Source organism: Mus caroli, chromosome 5 (genome assembly GCF_900094665.2).
Source record: "Mus caroli chromosome 5, CAROLI_EIJ_v1.1, whole genome shotgun sequence".
Classification (NCBI taxonomy): Eukaryota; Metazoa; Chordata; class Mammalia; order Rodentia; family Muridae; genus Mus; species Mus caroli.
In genome coordinates, this window is record NC_034574.1 from 15,476,892 (window position 1) to 15,500,725 (window position 23,834).

The window sequence follows — 23,834 nt, forward strand, 5'->3', positions numbered from 1 at the left end:
ATATCAATCTGACCTTAAGTCAATATTTCTAGAATTGCCTGTCTTGAATCGGGCTGTAAGTGAATGTCTAATCAAGGTATCAGTGTAACCTTCCAGGCAATGAAAAGATGTGCTTAGCTTTCCAAAGAAATGCATCCTTATATTTGTATGGAGAATCTTTCCTTGGTAAAAATGTTTTCACAGCAAGATCTCATTTTCACTGTAGACCTGAAAAGGCAGAAATGAAAGCAATGTTTTAATTTCCAGCTTATGAAGGAAGAAACAGATTCAGAAATCAAGTGACTCCTTTACAGCTCTCCCTCTGAAACAGGCAAGCAGGTTGGCACTAGAGCTAGCCCCCCTGTCTGTGCTCTTAAATCCAGTCTATCTTAGAACTTGGCTTGGAACACTGTAGGGTGACACATGCCAGGTGGCTTCTATTTTGCTTCACAACATGTAAATGACATTCATACAGCACAGTCTATGAATAATCTGCCTCGTCCGCTCCATCTAAACAAGCACAATCATAGATCACCATCTATAGAAGTTTTTGATATGACACATTATCTGGGCATTTATGTATTGTGTAGAGTGGGCAACTGAATGTTGTCAAGGAGTTAGATAGCTTTTCAAGAACTCAACTCTCATCTTTTACCTTCAGAAATTTGTTTTTCCTCCGTAAATAGAATCATACATTATTCTTCATCAGTTGCTTGTTTGATGATTTGAAAAACTATGGAGTAGAAACTATTTGTACATATTTAAAGGCAGCTTTGCAAAGAACCATAAGTAGCTCTCATTAATTACCACATAACTGTTCTTTAGGCATGAAAAGAACTAGTTCCTTTTTCCTAGAGAAGACCAGAACAGAGAGAAAGATTAAGTGCCTGGGGACGGAGGGTTGTCAACTGTGATTAAAGTTAGTGACAGCCTTAGAGTAAAGTGGCATCTGTCACCTTCCTGCCTTTTACTTGTTCACTCAGAATCAATCACTTCTATAATCATTTGGCTATGACTGTAGTGGGAATATCTTAATTAGGCCACCCTAGTTTTTCAGAAGGATATTGTCAAGGACAAATAACTACAGGAGTAGCAACAATATTTTCATAAAGATGTACAGTCACAAGCCTTGTCACCTATATTGTCTAGTTATTAGTTATGCCTCAGGTAATCATAAATTAGTATTATATTTCTTCATCATTTAAAAGAAATCTGTCATATCCTTGTGCTAAATCAAATTCCTAGTAAATGATAGTCCTGGACTGCAGTCTTCTACATCACTATCCCAAGTCATCACCCTATACCATGCAGTCTCCTAAACACACAGAAAATGTTGGGTCCAGAATAAAGATAGGTAGGTAGGTAGATAGAGAGATAGATAGATAGATAGATAGATAGATAGATAGATAGATAGATAGATAGATAGATAGATAGATAATGGATGGGTGGACAGACAGATGGATAGATAGATGAATGATGGGTGGTAGGTGGATGGATGGATGGATGGATGGATGGATGGATGGATGGATGGGTGGATGATAGATGGATGAAACATGATGATTGGTGGATGATGGGTAGGTGGATGGATGGAGGGATGGATGGATGGATATATGGAATGGGTGAGTGGATGATGGATGAATGGATGATGGATGGATGGATGGATGGATGGATGGATAGATAGATGGATGGAAGATGGATGGATAGACGGAAGAGAAGATGATATGTGCCCAAGAGCAAACCTACCTAAGATACTTGCCCTTGCAATCTGGGGAACTGTAATTAAAGGTATGATGCAACACAGTAGTAGAGCAATTATCTAGCATGTGGGATCTCCTGGCCTTAATCCTCAGCACCAAACAGTGACAGAGGTTGGGATGGAGGTGGGGAGTGGAGGAGAGAAAATAGCCTATCTAGCTCTGGCATATTTTTCTAGGACTCTGAGATGAATAAAGTTAGTTTAAAATGATGCAGAGGCATTCTCAGCTGCTCCACTCAAGCAAGAAAGTCTAATAGCAGAGGAGGAAGAGACGCCAGCTCTGCAGGTGTGGGTTCAATGCTTCAGCATCCTTTCCAACATTGTGGAAAGGTATTGTCATCCTTTTACTCACATAGGCTACAGAACTTTCTAGAAGCAAGCCTACCTGGGTCTTTTGACAATATCTGTTGAGCCTTTCTACCTATCTACCTATTTCTTTAGAATTCTGGTTGCCTCACATTTAGGAAAAATGACTGTTAATCAAACCAACGATGTTAAGGGCATTTTTCTTAGGAATTTTTACTACTAGAACTACTCATTTATAAGTACATTGGATACACACACACACACATATATATATATATATACCTAAAAATGTATTTAGTTTTTTAAATTTTTTGGTGTTTGTTGTCTTGATGGATAAGGATATCTCAGAGAAATCCCTGGCCATTTGTACTACGCAGTTCAAAACTCCATCAGTAAATAAATAGATGTCTATTGAGTTGCCCTCTGACAGTCTACAAGAGCATAGCTTTCTTTCCTGATATACTCCTCAGCATCATCAGTCACAATTTTAATTTTCAAGTTTAATTTTCAAGTATTATGGTTCATGAAGATAAAAATACCCACCCATGATAGAACCAGTCTCCAAAAATAAAGTTGTTATTCATGTATAATTTAAGAAACCTTAAAACAATTTTCTCAAACAACTGTGTCTTTTACATTTAAAGGAGAAATCATTTTAATGGTTATATTTTATAATGAATAATTTGTATTCATAGTATTTCTATGTTCATAAAGTTTGCTTCTAACCAGTAGACTTCTATAAGCCTGTGATAACTCACTTGGGAAAGAGAACAAATGCTGCTGAAATAATTTTCCAAGATAAGAGACTGTGTCCACAGCAGTTCCCTGTTTAGCTGGCAGGGTCCTTCGTCCCTGCCATTCGTGGTGACTACACTCTTACCACGTTCAGCCACTGCGCCAAGCCCTGCTTCTTCACCTTCTCACTCATTTCGCACCACGCCTCCACAAACCTTCAAATACCGGAACTTTCTTTTTCATCCAAAATTTATGGCTATTACTTCTCAACAGTTTGAAATTTCTTTGATCTTAGTTGCACTAAAATGGAAATGAAAAAAAGAAAAGAAAAACAACATGTATGTTCTTCAAAGTACAAATTCTTCTAACTTCTTTTCTTCCTGATTCTGAGTGTGGGATTGTTTCCAAACTTGAAGAATAACCAAGCAGGGCTTTATTCAGCATTTGCCCACTCTACCATTGGCAGACCTTTGTGTCCTTGAGTCACCTACAAAGAATTGAAGTATTACTGTAACAGATTTCTCATTGTTTACTGAGAAGCAGAGAACTCTTTCAGTGTTCTCATAAATAATTCCATTTCTCTACGTTGATGTTAATTGAACTTACCTCATGTTGTCAATCTCTCCTTTTTTCTTTGCAGGTGATGTCATTGTCTATATTAATGAAGTTTGTGTCCTTGGACACACTCATGCAGATGTTGTCAAACTTTTCCAGTCTGTTCCTATTGGTCAGAGTGTCAACTTGGTGTTGTGTCGTGGCTACCCTTTGCCCTTTGACCCTGAAGATCCTGCTAACAGCATGGTGCCACCCCTTGCAATAATGGAGAGGCCACCTCCAGTGATGGTCAACGGAAGACATAACTATGAAACATATTTGGAATACATTTCTCGGACCTCACAGTCGGTCCCAGATATTACAGACCGGCCACCTCATTCTTTGCACTCCATGCCAGCTGATGGCCAGCTAGATGGCACGTATCCACCACCCGTCCATGACGACAATGTGTCTATGGCTTCGTCTGGAGCCACTCAAGCTGAACTTATGACCTTAACCATTGTGAAAGGTGCCCAGGGATTTGGCTTTACTATTGCCGACAGTCCCACGGGACAGCGGGTGAAACAAATCCTTGACATTCAGGGATGCCCTGGGCTGTGTGAAGGAGACCTCATTGTTGAGATCAACCAACAGAATGTACAGAACCTGAGCCATACAGAAGTAGTGGATATACTTAAGGACTGCCCCGTTGGAAGTGAGACTTCTTTAATCATCCATCGAGGAGGTAAGATGAACACAGATGTGAAGCACAATGTGTGGGTAGATTAGAAGAATTCTTTAGAATATTGTTCAAGTGAAGTTTTCTATAGGCTGGCATAAAATCATGCCATAATAATAATAGAGGCAGAAAGACAAATGTGAATTTAGGATCCAGATTGCTGAGTATTTGCAATGCTCCCTTTACCTTACTTACATTGAACACTATGATAGTAGTACTTTCAGGCTTACCAACAAAGCAATATGGATTTGTAGCATAAAGAATAAGCTTCAGCTATGGACATGTTATGTTTTGTCACAAAGGTAAGCTGAGCAAATCTCAGTCCATGCCTGTTGATTTACTGAGAAGCCTGCTTTCTAAAGAAAGCAATACTAAAAGTTGTATGTGGGGTTCCAGGCCAGCAGAGGGGAGGCCAGCCAGCTAGTACAAATACAAGTGTTCTGATAATCCTGATAAGGACCACTGAGAGCTGGATTCCAGTAAAATAAGTAAGTATGGATGAGAGCATTCCACTATAATGGGACACAAGTATCCACCACTGTGGATAACTGTGTCTGCCGTGAACCAGGTAGAAAGTGATGGAACAGGGTCCAGACTGGGAGCTCCAAGAAGAACGTGGAACCCAATTTAAGAGAATGCTGGGAGCTTCGGTCCTCATCACTCTCTTCTCTAGCCTTTATAAGAAAGTGAATGGAGTAAAACTAAGGGTCCTTCCATACGTCTCTGTTGATGTAGGACATGGCTCAGACCGACACCCAATTTCCTTCCCGACCTGTTAATAGGACTTAGGACTTGAAGTCCTTGATTCTCAACTATATGATTGTCACAGCAGGGTTGTGATGTCATGTCAACTCATGGTAACATTCTTACTATCTTGAGTGGCTCAGGGCAGGCATCACTCAGTACTTGTCTGCTGAAGCTAAACAGGCCCTAAAGCTTCAGCAGAGAAGCAGCAGAAGCAGTACCGTGGGGCAGTCACGCACAAAACACCTGTGTGGTTAACGTATGTGATCTCCTATTCAAAGCTCTCAAAACAGCATGGGAAGCCTGTTATTTTTAAATGCGAGTAAAAGAAGTCAGAGCTGAAAGAAGTACCATTTATGATTTATGTAGCCCTCTCTGCAGCTTTTTTCCCTTCAGGGAAATAATACATTGTTGATTCACCAAATTCTATGCATTTGTGAGCAACACTATAACCAAGTTCCCATTACCAAGGGAAAATTAATAGGATAACAAAATAATCACACATTTCCCCTTCTTGGGGCATTGTTATAAAATAGCACATGAATTTTGGTAATTAACTATTGACAGCATATTTTGACTTCCTGCATAGCTTGTTTAAGATTAATAGAAATGTTTCTAATTTAAACAGACGTGTATTGCTAATGTTCAATTGAAAACTCAAATTTTGGACAATATTTCTAATATTAAGTGGTATAACTGAAAATTGCTGTATTGTAGCCATTGTTTGGCTCACAGAAAGATATTTAAACATTTTCTTATATATAAAATGGCTTCTTTTAAATTGTGGCTTATCAGGAAAATGCTTTGAAATCCTTGCTATTACTGTAATGTGTGCCTTTCTGGAAGCATTCTACTGTGTGTGTGTGCACGCATGCTCTCCCTCCTCCCCTTCCATAGCCTCTCTGATCACTCACTTAGAGCCCTAGCCATGAGACTTCTGTCTGCTGCTCTTTGTTTGTTTGGGGGTGGGTGAAGCCTTTGCTATCTTCCAAGTACAGAACTGTGGAATCTGGACATCCTTGCTAGAAACATTTAGAGGTTCCCAGAATTCCTACAGAGGCCACTCCCCTCTGAAGGTAGCAGGAGTGCCCCCCCCCCCCCCCCCCCCCCGTGTTTGTGCCATGACCTTCATGCTTCATGTTGGTTATCTGGTTTTGGCTACTCAGAAATGCTTATGGCCTCATTCTGATGAGCAAAGACCTCCTCATTTCAGGACCATGGCTGATTGTCCTTTTTGTTAGAGCCTTTGTTTATAAAGCAATGATTCAGGTAGTTGATTTTTTTTTTTTTTTGTAACTAATTCCAAAATCACACAACAACAACAACAAAAAAAAAACCTTCTACCCTACCTATCCTTTCACTCTTTCGTAGAGAGGTTTGTATGTGCACCTATAGAAAGTATGCCGACTGGTTGGCACATAGGTAAAACATATACTCTAATATGGACGGAATGACATCACGCATGTGTGTCTTACTTTAAAATGTCTTGGTTAGAAGGCTATATTTAACTGGTTAGACATGTATCATGTGGTGTCATTTATATACGTATCATTTGTCAACTGTAGGTAGATAGTTCATTATGTTCTTCAAACATGGTGTAGTTGCATAATGAGCACCATCCCTCTTAGAACATCCTTCATCCCAAGCCCCCCAGACCTGCTTGTCACCCTCTCCTCTCCTACTGCCAGCCACAAAGGACAACTAATCTGCTTTTCTAAACAGTGTCACCTTCCAATAGCATTTCTACGACTAACATCACATAGTGTTTTATTTAGCATAATGCTACTGAGAATCACCTAACAGATATACACGGATGAAAAGTTGGTTCCTCTTACTGCCCTTTAATATCCAGAGGGCCTTTCGTTAATCTACTCACTGTGGGAGGTTATTTTGAGTCGTTTTCATCTCTGGGCATTTATGAATAATATATTTATGAACTTTTGGCTTCAACTGTTTCTTGTGCAGACGTTCTCATTTTGGGGAGTAGATGCCCAGAAATGGTTATATTAAAAATATATTTAAGCTATTAATAAATTGTCTGAATGGCTTTCAAGCATGGCTAGTTCTTAGATTCCCTTAGCACTGTCTGAGTCCCAGTTTCTGCCCAGTGTTTCTCCAGTCTTCTGGTTTAATAAGTCTTCAGCGCAGTCACTTTATTAGTAGTGTACTTACTGAGACTTTCCCACGGTTTTAATGTACATTTCTCTAATCCTTTCATGTTTTTATGTGCTTATCGGCATTCATAAACTCTTATGTGCCATCAAGTATTTTCCCAATTCTATATTGAACTATTTATCACTTTTCCTTCCTTTTTTTTTTTTTTGTACTGAGAATTGAGCCTGATGCTCACTAGATGAGTCTCTGTCACTGCTAACAGCCCTCTTTGTCATCCTAAATTACAAAAGCTCATTGCATATACAAATCTGAGCTGTTTTTTTAAGACAGATGATTTACAAATGCTTCCCTCAAATTCATGGCTTATCTATCCATCGTCTTCTTGGTGTCTTTGATACAGAAGCACAGGAGGTCTAGAGTGGGTGAATTTAAGTGGACCAGGCTCATTTTAGCATGGGTCATTTCCTGTCACATCTTTGTTTAACCTAAAAATCACAAAGGTTTTTTTCCATGTTTTCTTCTAGGAATTCTAAAGCTTGAGTGCCTATATTTAGTGCCTATATAGAAACCAATTTAAAGTTAATTCTTATGTAGAATTGTGGACTTAAATTCATTTTATTTTTTGCACAAATATGGACAATTGTTCTAGCACTGTTTGCTGGGGAAAACCACAAAACCTGTTCTTTGTTATTGACTGGCCTTGGCTTTTGTGATGTTTGTTTCCAAATCCTCTGCTCAGCCCCCTCAGGCTACACGCACATTCTTATGTTAATGTAAGACTTTCTAGATTACAGCAGCTTTGTGTTAAATCTTGAAATCAGGGTGAGTCCTCCAAACTCTTCTCCTGTACAACATTGTTTTGGCTCTCCCTGGACCTTTCATTTGCATATAAATAGAAACTTCTCCCAGACCCACCCTATCTCCCCTCTCTATTCCAACTTCATCCCCCTCCAATTTTTAATAATCCTCAAGATCAAATTAGTGTCCCCCATACATGCCTGGGTGTAGTGCCATCCACTTGAGCATGAGTGGCCTTAGGTGCCTTAAAGAAAAGTGACTCCCTCTTAAGAAGCCATCCACTGTCAATAGCTCATCCATTAGGATTGAAGGCTCCTGAGCCCCTAACCCTTTCATCCCAGAATGTTGACCGGCTTGATTTTGTGCACATCTCATGTAGGCAAACACAGGTGCTCTGAGTTCATGAGAGCAATTGTCCTGTCCAGAAGACACTATTTTGCTTGGATCCTCTCCAACCTCTGGTTCTTAAAATCTTTCCATCCCACCTTTTGAAATGTTCCCTGGCCTTGAGGCTCAGGAAGTGTGATGTAGAGATGTTCCATCTGTGACTTGGTACTCTGTTAATTCCAAAAATGGGCAGAGAAAGATCACTGTAGGCCCACATCCACCCTGCCATTGGGCATGACCTCTTGGGGAGGTGGACTGTGCTTGCTGTGCATACACCACACTGCCACCAGGGGGTGCAGGGCTGTGGGGAAGTGCTGAGGCACGGCTCCAGGGTGGGAAAGCCAGAGCTGTCTGGGGTGAGGTGGCTGGGTGGTGGGGTTCTCAGGCTCTTGGCCAACCAGGCACCACTGGGAGTCACAGAAGAGCAGAGAACATAGTCAGGGGTCCTGCAGAAAAAGGCCTCTGCAGGAGACTAGGCTGCAGCTCTGTAGCTGAAGGCCTTCTTCATGGCTCCCCACAGAGGATCTTGATGAAAAGAGTCAGATGTGCAAAACAATACCCCACTTCTCAGGGTGAGATTAAATACCTTTTGCAGGGAGGAATGTCTACAAAGGGAAGCTTATTGGCTAAGCCCTCCAGTCCTCTAGGTACCTCATCAGCATGGAGAACTCTGTTTTGGACCTATGTGACCATAGGGCATGTTTGTTTTATGTGAGGAACATGGCACTCCAAGTCCGGAGTCTGGCAGAGAGCTGGGAGTCACCTAAGCCTCGGGTGTGTGCCCACCGAGTCTCTGAGTCTCAACCTACTCTACCTTACCAAGCTCCCCAGCATGGTTTTATATCCCACAGACCTCTGTATAGCCAAGTCTATACAGAGAAAAACCTATCTCAAAACAAAACAAAACAACACAAAACAATGTAAACACAACAGGCAGTCATAACAAGATAGTCAGTCACACATGGTCACATAACCTTTAGAACCAAAGATAGGATTGCAAGGTTGTTATAAACAACTTTAAAAACAAAGACATGACTGCCAGGCAACACAGAACCATTCCGAGGTTACGGTTACAGGTGAGGCACAGCCCAATCCTTGAGAAACAGATTTAGTCATAAGTAGGAATGAACCTAATTTGTTGTTACTATAAAACGGCCGCTTAACCCTAAGATGGAGGCAGGCTGCTTCTTCAACTCCTGCTTCCTAAGGCTTTGTACGTCCTCTGTTTAATAAAAGACCTGCTGAGATCATGGTACTACAGAACAGCTTTCCAACTGAAAGCTGAACTTATAAAACCCCAGCTCTGACATATCTCCATACTTGCTTAAGTCTCCTCCAGGTTCTCTCAGCAAGGTTGTGGTCTTCTGTGTACAGACCATGGACTTCTTTTGTTGAGGGTCTCCCTACTCTGTTTTATTATTTTAGGTTTATTTTCTGTTGTGAGTGTTTTGCTCTCATGTATGTCTTCCGTGACTCATGCGCATTCTTGATACCTGGGAGTAAGAAGAGGGCATCAGATGCCCTAGAACTAGAGATGTGCACAGTTGTGATCTGCCATGTGGGTGCTGGAAATCGAACCAAGATCTCCTTCAAAAGCAGCCAGTACTCTTAATAACTGTTTTCTTAATGTCATTTTTAAATTATTTATGGCCAATATATGTAAGCATATCTGATTTTTCATCATTCTGTAATGTGGTCTATATAATTATATTTTCTAGCAAGTTGTTCTTCTTTCCTTTTTCTACATTTGTATGGCCCTGGTATTTTTTTCCTTGACTTACACTTTTGTTTTCATTCCCATGCTGTGAGAAAACACTCTGATCAAGAGCAGCTTAGGGAACGAAGTGGTTTATTTCAGCTCACAGTTCTACATCACATTCTATCACTGAGAGAAGTCAAGACAGGAACTTAAAGCAAGCCTGTCTCCCATTCCCTCATACCATTACTTTCCACCAAGGGAAACTTCACAGCCAAAGAAAGTATAGCAGGAATCATCAGAAGTGATGCCTGCCAGCTGAATGGTAGGCCAACTTATACCAGCTCCCTAAGTGTAAGTTGATACTACCCACAGTTGTCTGGGCCCTCCCCCATCAGTTAGTTAACAAAGTAACCCCCTAACCCCAGGCATGTCTAGGGCTCTTCTGCCCTAAAGCTAACTAGCTACCTTTTCAAGTGTGATGCTAAACAGATGTCTTATCAGCAGATGTCCCTTTTTGTTGCTGTGACTGTGTTTAGGGGGAAGCATCAGTCTTGCATTCTTTAGTATGATATTAAGTAGAGGGATTTTAGATGCCCCTTATCAAGTTGAGAAGTCCCATCTGTTGTTAGCTTGATATGGGTTCAGCCTCCTCGAATACTTGTCCTGCACATGGTGAAATGAGTGTATGGTTCTCGGCCTTTAGTCTGTTAATACAGTAAGTTGGTATAATATGACATAGATGTCTAATTTTGTATTCCTGGCACTACAACACTTGACCATGGTCTGTTGTTCTTTAAACACTGCTGGTTGCTCCCTTGTACTTTTGTTGGGGATGGATGGTGCATGCTCTGCCCTTTCCTTGCGATTTCCTTTGTCTTTGATGTTAGAATAATAACTTATAAAATGAGCTGGAGAGTCTCCCACTCAATCTCTTCTATTCAAAAAGAGTTTGTCTATATTTTCTTTCTTAAGCGTTGATAAAACAATTTTTTTTCCCACGTAGGTCTGTTCAAATTTCCTATTTCTTTACAAACTAGTCTGATAATCTTTATATCTTTTTGGCATTTTACCATTCATGGAAGTTTTTGATTTTGTCAGTATTTTGAAACCACTGTTACAGAATGCTTAAGAATCGTTTTTGGGTAGATTGATTCTGTTTTCCTGTGGGTTTTGCTTGAGTATCTTTGCCGGTGGGTCTTGCCATCTCATTTTCCCAACCTTGTGTTGATTTACTTTCCCGTATATCTTGGTGAGGTATGTCCTCAGACCAGGGACTCTATTTTTCTCTTTATAATAAGAGCATTCCAGCTATAAATTCACTCTGAGCATTTCTTTAGCCGAGCTCCATAAATTTTGAGATACCACGTTTTCCATTCTCATTCTGCTCAAGATGGTTTATTTTTCCTTGCACTTTTTATTAGAATTGTTCTTTCTTTTTTTTTTTTCAAGCATTGCGGAATGTTTTCATTATTGATTTCTCATGATTTTCTTTGGGATAAGATTTTTAAATAGTTTCAGCCCTGTCTTTTACATTCTATTCCCTAGACTTTGGAAACATACATTCATGCCACACAAATAATTGTTTGACATTCATGCCACACAAATAATTGTTTGAGCAATTTTGGTGTTCTTTTGCTTTGTTTACATACATACACACACACACACACACACACACACACACACACAGAGTTGATGTTTGTAACCAAGGCTGGCCCTAAATACTCTTTATGCCTTTCTTAGCTTCTCAAGTACTAGGATTATAGGTCTGTGTCACCATGCTAAACAACTTCTTTTTTCTTGTTTACATACTTCTGATTTATTTTTACAGTTAGTAAAATAGATCGTTATTTCTTTTAAAACATAGTTTAAATTATGGAAAAAAACTGTTTTATTCATGAGTTTAATGGAAAGTCACATTTTACACTATTATACAAAATACTAGCTTTTCCTTTCACAGTAGTATTTTTACTACTTTAAGGAGATACACTCAATTCCTATTTCATTACAATCTTTTTAGGGGCTGGAGAGATGGCTCAATGGTTAAGAGCAATGACTGCTCATTCAGAGGACCTGGGTTCGATTCCCAGCAACCACATGGCAGCTCATAGCTTTCTGTAACTCCAAGATCTGACACTCACACAGACACACATGCAAGCAAAAATACCAATGCATATAAAATAAAAAATAAACAAAAATTTTTTGTAGAAATTGTTGAGAACCAGCTAGCCAGCAGAGCAGGCAGAGGTGCTTGCCACCAAGCCTGATGACCTGAGGTCACTAGCATCCAACTGTCTCTTTAGCCAGGGAAAAACTACATTCCGTTAGAATATGCTTATCATATACCCCTAAGGTCTACTTGTTTGCATATAAATTTGCATCCGTATTACCATATGACAATTATCTGAAATGCTCTTTTTATCAGCTTTTACTAACATACTTGGCCATGTCTAAAAGCACCAGTTTGTCCTTTGTATGAAGCACTTGAACCAGCCCTAAAGGCATCAAGTCTTTGAAGATACATCTTTGAAATTATCCAGTTCTTTGGGCTTTTTGGTGGGCTTTGATTTGGTTTTGTTTGATGAAAGAAGTGACCCCTATTATAGCTGCCTCACTTTCTCCCACCATATTTAATCTTCCAGAGTTTCTGTATTTCCTGAGCTCTGTTTTTAAAATATATATTGCCCTCTAAGAATACCTATTTTATTCATATTTCTAAGTATTCTTTGATAAAATCAGATAAAGTGCTCTCTATTTTTGCCAAATCTCTACTTTACCTGGGTACTCCTAATATTCTTATCTCTTATTAGTACTATTTTTTAATTGGGTGTGCTAATTACTTTTCTATTTCAACAATTCAAGAAGAGACTCACCAATTTCTTTATTCATTTTCTGGTGCTGAACCTACTGTGAAACAAAGAATCTTTGCACTCTTCACCCACATAGGCTGGTGTTTGGTGTCTAGAGTAAAGCAACCCAAGGTGATTGCTACAGTCAGACTTCACCTGCATTTCACGATTACACAGTCCTCTGTGCAACTGAGCCCATTTAATCTGTGAATGTCTCATAAATTGGAGTTAATTAGGTTTGCAAAGTTTTCATTCTGCTCCCAGGAAGTGTCCCGAGGGGTTCTCACGAGACCAGTGTGTTCCTTCTTAGGCTGGCAATACAGTAATGAACAGTTATAGATGAAGTATGTTTTCTCTCTTTTACAAAAATAATTCACAGTGTTCAAGAGACATCATACACTGAACAGAGCTCTGAAGAAAGGTTATAAAATCATACATGAACTATGTGTATGTGGAATATTCTTCCTTCTAAATTTTTAAACAAGGGGAGGCGCCCGTGAGACTCATCCACGTTGATAAGCTATTGGTATCTATATGCCTTTTCCAAAGGGTTTTACTGGGAGCTACCATACCCCATCCTCCCTCCTCATCCCTGCCATCTAATCCCACCCCACTTAAGGCTTTCTGATTCATTATTCCCAGTCTCCCCTTATACCACCCAGGTTCTATCTCTCCTACCGTGAAACCTCCCCTTCCAACCATGGCCCTTTACTGGCTGCCTGATTTTTATGGGTACTCCAGCTTAAACATAAGCTTTGAAGATTCAAAGCTAACATCCATAGATGAGAAAAAAAAATTGTACAATGTTTGTCTCTCTGGGTCTGGGTTTACCTCAAACAAAATGATTATTTCCAGTTCCATCTGTTTACCTGAAATTCTTATTTTTCTTAACAACTGCATAATATTCCATTGTACAAATGTACAACATTTTCATTATCCATTTATCAGTTAGTAGACACCTCGGCTATTTCCACATCCTGGCTGTTGTGAACAGAGCAGCAGTGGACAGCAGTGAGCAAGCTCCTCTGTAGTAGGACGGAGAGTCCTACATGTGCATGTCAGGTACATCGGGCTCAGATGTTAGCTCTATTTTTAACTTTTGAAAATTCTGTACATTGATTTCCACAGTAACCACTTCAGTTTACATTTGTTTTGTTGAAATTAGCAATTCTGCCTGGGATAAGAAGAAATCTCAAAATATTTTTAATTTACATTTCCCTGGTGGCTAAGGACATTGACCTGTTCTCTTAGATTTTAGTATTTTCTCAGCCATTTGAATTTCTTATTTTAAGAAATTTCCGTTTAGTTTTGTGGCTCAAATTCTAATTGAGTTGTTTGTTTTCTTGACATTTAAGGTCTTCTGAGTTTTATATAACCTAGACACTAACCTCTCTTAGATTATAGCAGGGAAAGATTTTTTCCCATTCTGTATGCTGCCTCTTCACTTGAATGATAGTGTCCTTCGCTGTATCATAGTTTTTAAGGCCCTATTTGTGAATTTTGGTGCTTATATCTATATGCTAAGTGTCCTGTTCAGAAAGTCCTTTCCAGAACCAATGAGTTCAAGTCTATTCCCTACTTTCTCCATGTCTTAGGGTTTTATTGCTGTGAGGGGACACTGTAACCAAGGCAACTCCTATAAAGACAAACATTTAATCAGGGATGGCTTACAGTATCAGAGTTTCAGTCTATTTTCTTCATGGTGGGAAGCTTAGCAGCATCCAGACAGACATGGGGCTGGAGGAGCTGGAAGTTTTGCATATTGATCAGAAGAGAGCCAGGAGACCCTTCCACACTGGGTGGAACCTGAGCATACACACACACACACACACACATACATATACATACACATATATATGTATGTATGTGTATTTATTTATTTATTTATTCTCAGAGTCCACAGCCACAGTGACACACTTTCTCCCGCAAGGCCACACTTCCTAATAATGCCACTCCCTGGGCCAAGCATATTCAAGCTACCACACTCTTATGACATATTTAGAGTATTGGGTCTTATTTTGAGGTCCTTGACTATTTAGAGTTGAGTTTTGTGCAGGGTGAAAGATACAGATCTAGTTTTATTCTTCTGCATTTCACTATCCAGTTCCACTAGCCCCATTTGTTGAAGGTGCTATCTTCTCCAATGTGTTTTTGCTGTCCTCTTTGTCAAAACAGCGGTAGCTAGCTATAAAAGTATGGTCTTATCTGTGCCTCCTCAATTCTATTCCATTGATTAATGTGTCTGTTTTTATGCCAATACCATACTATTGTTTTAGGGTTTTTTTTATTTCTATAGATTGTAGTATAACTTGAAATCCAGGCTGATGATACTTCTAGACATTCTTTTATTTTAGGGTCATCTTTGGTTATCTCGGGTCTTTTGTGTTTCTACATGAATTTTAACATTACTCTTTCAATTTCTATAAACGTCTTGGTTATTGATAGATAAAAGTTTTGGAACACAAAAGTGTGTTAGACTTTTGATGGGGACTCATTTATCTGTAAATTAATATTTCCCAATGTTAATTCAGCCAATCTATGGGTGTGGGAGGTCTTGTCATCCTGTGGCATCTTCCTCAGTTTCTTTCTTCACTGCCATGTCTTCACTGTGCCAGGCTTTCATTTCTTTGTTTATACTTACTCTGAGATTGGGTTGGGGGGTATTCTGAGTGGGATGTTTATTAGTGAGGGTTCTCTAGAGTAACAGAACTTATAGAATAAGTGTCTATATGTAGAGAAAGGGGTTATACTAGAATGGCTTATAGCCTGCAGTTCACCTAATATAACAATAGCTGGCTGTGAACAGAACATACAAGAAGCCAGTGAAGGAATAAAGGGTTATGGCTAGCAATGGAGTTTTTCTTCATTTAGTATGATACTGGCTATGGGCTTACTATATGTTGAGATATGCCCCCATGTCATTATAGTCTCCAAGACTAACATGAAGGAACGTTAGGCTTTGTCAAAAGGTTTTTCTGAATCTATAAGGTTTCTGCCCTTATAGAATATATTTTTAATTGCTAGTTTGAAATCACTGTCTTGTATACCATCTTAGCTACCTTTCCCAGGGAATATTATGAAAGAGGTGCTAATTTCTGGAGGAGAATTTGGTTATTCGAGTTGTGTTTTAGTAATGGGCATAAAGTCTGAAGTCAGATCATTGTTAGTGTTTCTGTACAAAAACTTAGTGTACATTTAACCCAGTTAATTCTTATATTTCAAAGTGTATTTGTTGGCCGTTTCTCAGTATAAATGGAGGAACTGGGCATTAAGAGTATTTACAGATAGCAATTCCAGCATGCAAAAAATAATCTATAACAGTAATTACCGATTTAGTCCTAACACTTAACTCCATTGCATAGTTCGAGGCCATCTTAATTGAAGACACTACCAGTGAAGATTTATATTCTTCAAAGTCATCAAGATAAATGTGATTGCTCTAGAGGAGGCATATGGAAATACCAAGGCAGAAATGACTGCCTTTTGAAAAGACCTAATTTGCAACAGGTAATTTCCCTAAAGAGTGGCACATTTACCTTATTGACCATGTGCCCCTTGGGGCTTTGGGTGCATACTTTGAAAATGATTTTATTGCACTAGGAAGAAAAAGACAGCCACAAAACAAAGTGCGGAAGGTGCATGCGTGAGTCAAGCAGTACCGCTGAGTGCACAAAGCTAGACAGAACTATTCTTCTGTTGATTGCTTTTGCTTAGGCTTTTATAGCAAGCAACCTTAGCAGAACTCAGCTCTCGCTGTTCATCTACAAAGCCTTTGCCTAATTTGTCATTCCTCTTCTTCCTTGTTCATTTCGCACATATGCCAGGTTTTGTTTGAAGTATGAGGATGGGGGGGGGGNGGATATTTTCTTTTTATGGAGTTTACCTCTAGTAAGTTAATAGCATAAGAATCCAGCAAGTTAACCCTCCAGTTATGCTGCTTGTATGACTGCAAACCTTACCCATATTATATCCTCAGGAAAGTGTAGACAGGCTTGCTGGGTCTGATACCGAAACCACTCTGTTAACTGGACTCAGAATTCCAAGGTTCCAGTACAACCCCTGCTAAACTGATTCGCATGAAAATACAAGCATGTCACTCAAGTGTTCCGAGCACCAGTGACTACAATTGGTAGACAACATGTCATCTAAAACCTGGAGGTTTCTAATAGCTTAATAGCTTAATGATGCAATGTCAAAATTTGGAATAACAAGAACAAATCAAATGCAAACCCAGTCAACATCAAGAAATTATAAAAATAAGAGTAGAACGTAATGGAATGGAAAGAATGGGAAGAAAATAGTACAAAGAGCCAATGAGCCTGTATTAGAAGCTTGCTTAGCTTTAATCATGCAGTCATTTCTTGTGAGTCTCGGGAGAAAAAAGTTGTGAAAATTAGCTTATCACCTATCTACTAGCAATAAGCCTGTGTCCTGTGACCTCTTCTAATCTCAATATTAATTTCTGTGAACTATGAGTCCAGATCACTCGCCTGATGTGGCGGCAGTAGCAGTATTGGGAATTTAAAAGAAAAAAGTTGGACAGAACCAAAGAAGGAGGCAATGAGGATTTCCCTCAGTTCTGAAACTACAGGTGAATGCTCAAATTCATTCACATAAAATATGCTTGATCAGTTTATGTCAATTAGGGTTTGTTGAGAAAGAATCTCACTGTGTAGCACTGGCTGGCTTGAAACTCACCAAGATCTACCTGCCTCTGCCTCCTGAGTGCTGGAATTAAAGGTGAATATCACTATGCTGTATCAGTGTAAGCAATTTTTAGGAGTAGAGAAGATTCATAGTACCTTTTAATGAAGGCTTTATGAAAGTACTATAAAGTCAAATCTAAAAATAACTAATATATAATTAATTTTCCAATTAAGTCTGAAATTCTTCTGGTTCTGTAAGTCTTACCCAATGACAAAAGAAGTCACTCGATATGCACTCATTGATAAGTGGATATTAGCCCAGAAACTTAGAATACCCAAGATACAATTTGCAAAACACATGAAAATCAAGAAGAACGAAAACCAAAGTCTGGATACTTCATTCCTCCTTAGAAGAGGGAACAAAACACCCATGGAAGGAGTTACAGAGACAAAGTTAGGATCTAAGACGAAAGGATAGACCATCCAGAGACTACCCCACCCGGGGATCCATCCCATAATCAGCCACCAAACCCAGACACTATTGCATACACCAGCAAGATTTTGCTGAAAGGACCCTGAAATAGCTGTCTCTTGTGAGGCTATGCCAGTGCCTGGCAAATACAGAACTGGATGCTCACAGTCATCTATAGGATGGCACACAGGGCCCCCAATGGAGGAGCTAGAGAAAGTACCCAAGGAGCTGAAGGGGTCTGCAACCCTACAGGTGGAACAACAATATGAACTAACCAGTACCCCCAGAGCTCATGTCTCTAGCTGCCTATGTAGCAGAAGATGGCTTAGTCAGCCATCATTGGGAAGAGAGGCCCCTTGGTCTTGCAAACTTTATATGCCCCAGTACAGGGGAATGCCAGGGCCAAGTACAGGGGAATGCCAGGGCCAAGAAGTGGGAGTGGGAGTGGAGCAGGGTGGAGGGAGGGTATAGGGAACTTTCAGGATAGCATTTGAAATGTAAATAAAGAAAATATCTAATTAAAAAAAAAGACTTTTATATCACAAAAAAGGTTACATATTTCTCTGCCAAGATGGTATAGTAAGTTATAGCTTAGAAATGATGCTGCTCATGCCAGAATTGCATGCTGCCTCTGGAGTGCTCATTACTTATTTGTGAGAGCAGACATTGAAGTGGACTACATGCAGCTGGAGTTACATTCAGGAGAGTTCCAGATAGTATGCTCCAGAATTATACCGTGAAGACTTTGAATCATAGTGCTTACATGTAAGTGGCTTGGTTGTTAACTAAATAAATGAAACCACCTACTGCATTATCTTGCCATAAAACACTATTAAGTCATGTTCATTTTGCATATTATATAATACGAAACCACAGACTTTTAATGAATATAAATCCCCGCAAAAATGCAAATGAAAATAATTGCAGTTATTATACCACATTAGTAAAAGTTATTCTAATTGCCCTAAGATTTAAAGAAAATATATTATATTTTATCTCTCCTCCTATTAACATTATTTCATAATGTTGATGCATTTATAGAGAATTTTGTAGTGCATTAGACAAATCAGTTTTACATTTCCAGGAAAGTGGGTTTTAATGAGCGTTATAATGCATTTTAGTTTTTTAAAAACAAAACAGTTCTATGTGACTCTGTCTTCTAATGTATCTTCTAATGCTAGACTTTGGAAAGTTGTTCCAAAGTAACATTTACACTTAATATTTCAAATAATATTCACTGAGGAAAGTATAAATTAATTTATCTCAGTTAAATGGCTATAAATTTTGCTAGAATATTACAATGTAGCTATATACATTTTCATATGTTGAAAAAATATCCAAAATACATGTACCAGCAAGTTAAAGTTATTTGAATGCCTACTTACTAATTGGCATGTAAATCCCACTTGCTACTTGGCATAAGGAAAACTAAATACAAGGAGTTTACTTTTGACTATGAGTGCATGTAAAATAGATCAGCATTTATGAAGGTAATCTGGTTTGTCACCACCCCAAGGGCTGTTTCCTCTCTTCTTCCTTGCACTTTAGAAAATAGTCCATCCTCTCTGCTTCTACTCTGCCTTCAAAGAAAGAACCCATAGGTCCTCTTTTCATAGACACTAATTTTACCTTGACCTAGAAATCCCCCCGTTTCTCAGTATCCAACTCCATCAGCATCCTGTTTATCATAAGCATGAATAACATCCTTTTGCTTTGGATCTTTCCTGTCGCCTACAGGTTGGTCTGATTTCTTCCATTCTCTAGGAATCTTTGCTTGATTCTGCATTGCCTTCTGAACAATAGATCTATCTTTTGGTTCAATCTCAACTTCCCTGAAAGATCATCTATGTATGTGCCTATATATTTCCCACCTTATCCCATGAATCACCTAAGAGTTATTCTCGGAGACACAGGTTTCACTTAACATCTATCTTCATTGTCTTACCAGCTTTGCACATCCCAACCTACTGCTGCTTCATTTCTGTTCTCATCTCCTTGCTGAAATGTGCTTCTCTAATATTAACAGCAGCTTGGCACTCACCAATAACCCCTCAGTCTTCACCATTGCGCTCCCTTAACTTCATGTACACTGTGTTTGTGTAGATGACTTCCTGTCCTTTGCTGCCTCACAGACTAGGCAATGAATCCTTCTCTCCTTTAACTCAAGACTAACCAATCACAGCCTTTGTTATTTGTGCCTCATGTACTACTGTGATTAGGGCCAAGGTGAGATCTTACCTATTTCTATGGTTTTATTTCCTCTCTTGGTAAATCTATGTGTTCCTCCATATCCTCTACAGGACAAAGACCAGACTCTCTCTTTCTCATCCAGATCTGCCACTGCCTAGTACATACCCATCCCTTTTCCTATACTTATCACTGTTCCTTCTGCATTCTATGAATGGTTAGTGCTCATTTAGACAATGTTTCGGGAACCCTTGAAGTGCTATAATATAACAGTGAGTGAAATAGTTTAGAAATCCATGCCTTCATGGAACTTAAGTTCTCGCTACAAAGAACTGTTGCTTGATATCTCTGTGTTGCTGCAGATTGCTTCTTCTTACTTGAAATATGTTCCCTTCTGTGTTTTATATGAAATTTCTGTGTTCACTTGTGAATGTAGGTCAGGTGTTGTTATTTCTTCCCAGATGCTCTCCCAGCATCCCACACATCTCTCAAGGAACCCTATAAATACTCTGCATAAGTCTTCCGTTAAGCTTCACTAAGTGATATCATTGGTAAAGTCATTATCACACTTCAGAATTGGTTAGATTCCATCAAAGGCATTGTACCCTTTAAGCACACACAACACATGGCGAGCTATCCCTGGTGGTTAGGCGTTTGCACAGTTACTGGTATGCTTGGGAGGACAATGCATTCCTCCAAACACTCTTGCTGATCTACCTTCTAAAACAGGAGTTCAGTGTCTTTCTGTAATATAATGATGCTGTTGGTCTAATTATAATACAGTCCTAAAATCACATAAAAGTTCACCAGCATATTCTTTACTCTTAGCAATTTCCCCTATATCATCACCTTTTAGCACATTATGGGCAATATTATATTATATTTACAACTGTACCTATTAGTATTTCATGAATATTACTTATTTTGCTGCTGTTGGAAAAGATTATTAAATTCATGTGTTTCCTTGAAATTTTTGTTCAAAATGTCACAAATCTGTGAATCATTTTCCCATCTCTTTATTCTATGTAGACCTTTTTCCTTATGAACTACCTTCCAAGAATGTCCCCAAGGAATGAACTGTAACTACAGGTGTCATGTTAGAACCAGGGGGGAAAGATTGGAGAATTGTATTTCAAAATAAAACTCACACAAAATCTATGGGATGAGAACATTGCCCAGTGTTAGAGTAGCAGAAGTGTCTACATTCAATCCTCGGTATTGAAAACAAGAAAAAAATCCGACCAATTCTTTCACTTCTAAACCCTAGTCAGTCAGCCCAGTTCAATTACTAGCTCTTCTCTGCCTAAAGATATGGTTGAAGACGTGGTTGGTGCCCAACAAGTGAAGAGAATCAAATAAGGGAAGAGACAGCTTATGGAACCTTCCAGAACAAAGTATGAGGAAGTATATTATAAGTTAGCACACTTGAGGGGTTATTCAAAGCAAATGCCAATCACATACAGTGGAAAATGTTACACTATCACTCCAAAAAGCTGTGCAGTCAGAAATGCACTATAGCATTATCTGGTAAAACAAAACAGGAAAAAAAACTATTCATTGTAGTCTATGTTCAAGACTGCAGGACTTAATTTCTATACTTTATATTTATTATTCAGACATTTTTCTTCCATCAGCTAAGATAAAGACGTGATTCTTATAGTATTGAATACCCGGGAACCAGAAATGCTAAAGTATTCTGTTTGAGGAGACACGTTCACATCCAAAAAGATCCTGTCTAAAATTTCAGAACGTAGCATCTACACTAAGGAGTGTTCTGGTTGAGATATATATATATATGTGTATATATATATATATATATATATATATATATATATATAGTGAAATATATAGTGAAAGTTGCTTATAAACACAATTATGTATTTGCTAAAAGCTAAAAGGAAGCAATACTTTTTCTTTCTTTAAGGGGAAATTATAATATAATTACACATTTCCCCCTTCCCATATATCCCTCCAAACCTCTCATGCACCCCTCCTTGCTCTCTTTTAAATTAATGGCCTGGTTTTTCAAGTGTTGTTACATGCATGTATATATATATATGCATATATATTTGTGAATATACATTCCTAGTCTGTATAATGTTACTTATATGTATGTTTTCAGGGCTGTGGGTGGTTCAGCCATTAAAGGCTGGGCTCATAACCAAATATCAAGAAATGTTCTCTAAAAGTACATCTCCCTCTTGTAAAATGCTTAAACCATTTGCTTTCCAACAAAAGGCTATGTCCCTAAAGGAAGTGACCAGAAATAGTGCTTGTCATTTCTGCCCTTTGAAAACAGCCTGTGCCAGAAAAAGGAGCTGTTCTGCACACCTAATTAGACTTGAAATGGCTACTGCTACATCATAAGAGCAGCACTGTACTCTACTTCCCAAATGTCTAGAGAGTGATGTGGACCATGCTCCCCAGCTCAGGGAGGACTCATCTGCTCTAGCTCATCGGGCTGATGAGACAAGCATAGCACTTGTTCTAATTAGTTCCAGCGTCTTTCCCCAGAGCCACACTCGAAGATGCTCTTTAACTTGAAAAATAATTAAGGACCCATCCAAAAAATAATAATAATATAAAAATCTAACAAAGAATGTGTTCATTTAAGTGTATGCCATTTACTAACTGTTAAGTACGAGCACGTTCAAATGATGGCGTTCCAGCGCCTTTCACTAGCTTTGAGGGCATCGCTTGGCCAAGAATGGTTGGGTGTCCTTGAAATCCGTGTCTACAATCTCATGTTCTACTTAACACGTCTTTCACTTCTGCCAGCCTTAGTTGCTCTATCAGGTCACAATGGCCAAGACATAAGGTCCCCTCAAGAGCCTCTTCTGCCAATGCCCTTCCTTATTGGTCATCTGGCTTATGGGCTGCCAAACAAGCGTTATTGTTTAAGGTAACCAAATGCCATCCTTCCTGGGCATAGTGATCCAGCTGCTCAAGGCAAGCTCAGTGAGCTGCAGAATCATGGGTACCTCCTAACTTACACGATGCTAAACGGGAGTCATGGCTTTTGTGGGATGAAATGTGATATATTTGTCCAGACTCTACTCAGAACTCAGTGTCTAGTTCCTGTGTCAGAAAAAAACCAAAACAAAACAAAACAAAAAACCAAAACAACAACAACAAAAAAACCTGTCAGAACCTGGCTTTCTTCTATTTAAATGGTGTAGGAGGTCTCCTAGTGTCGCTCTTAGGAGCACAGCCCTGAGTTCACATCTTAGACCTCACTGAGTCTGTGTGAGGATGATCCTTGGGACCTACAAAACTCAGTTTCCTGAGCTCTGAAATGTAGCTGCTTCACGTGCTTCTCTTGAGAATTAAACAAGAGCATCCTCCACGGAGCCCACAGCACGCAAGGTGAGATTCAGTGATCTAGATGAGATTAGAACAGAGCCCAAGCTCAAGAGGGACTTGCAATATGCTTCCACTCTCTGCTCCTTCTCTGCTCCTTCTTTTTAAGCTTTAGTAATAACTCACAGAAGGCAGGGGACTCTGGCTGTAGACTGGCAGCAACCAGACCTTTCTATACAGCTGAGTCCTATTCCAGTCTCAGCTGATTTGTGTCAGCCTTAAGGCCTGTGTGGGCACAGCATTCCATATGGTCCTTCTTCTCCCTGAAGATGCTGCATTATCATCCATTGTATTAGGTGAATGAGGTTGTACAGGAAATATGTAGTATCTGCCCTTTGGAATTATGAGCTCCTGATAAAAGTGATCGCTTCTGGATTTCCTATGGGCAACAGTGACTCAGCTGCCATGGTGGCTATTTGAAACAGAAACATAAAGACGACTTCCTATCTGCATTTTAGTCTCATACATATTAAATCATTTAATGTGTGTGAGTTTCTTCTCTATGAAATTTTTTTTTTTTTTTTTTTTTTT

At 39.2% G+C, this 23,834-nt stretch overlaps 1 protein-coding gene across 7 annotated transcripts in view; it reads left to right on the top strand.

The window, feature by feature from the left end:
* The window catches only part of Magi2 (membrane associated guanylate kinase, WW and PDZ domain containing 2), a 1,402,993-nt gene that overhangs the window by 1,151,216 nt on the left and 227,943 nt on the right, over nucleotides 1-23,834 (top strand). For all 7 annotated transcript variants that reach the window (XM_021161942.2, XM_021161940.2, XM_021161941.2 and 4 more), the window contains one exon: nucleotides 3,417-4,055. In XM_021161942.2, the coding sequence (XP_021017601.1) occupies nucleotides 3,417-4,055 (639 nt within the window). The remainder of the gene's footprint in view (nucleotides 1-3,416; nucleotides 4,056-23,834) is intronic.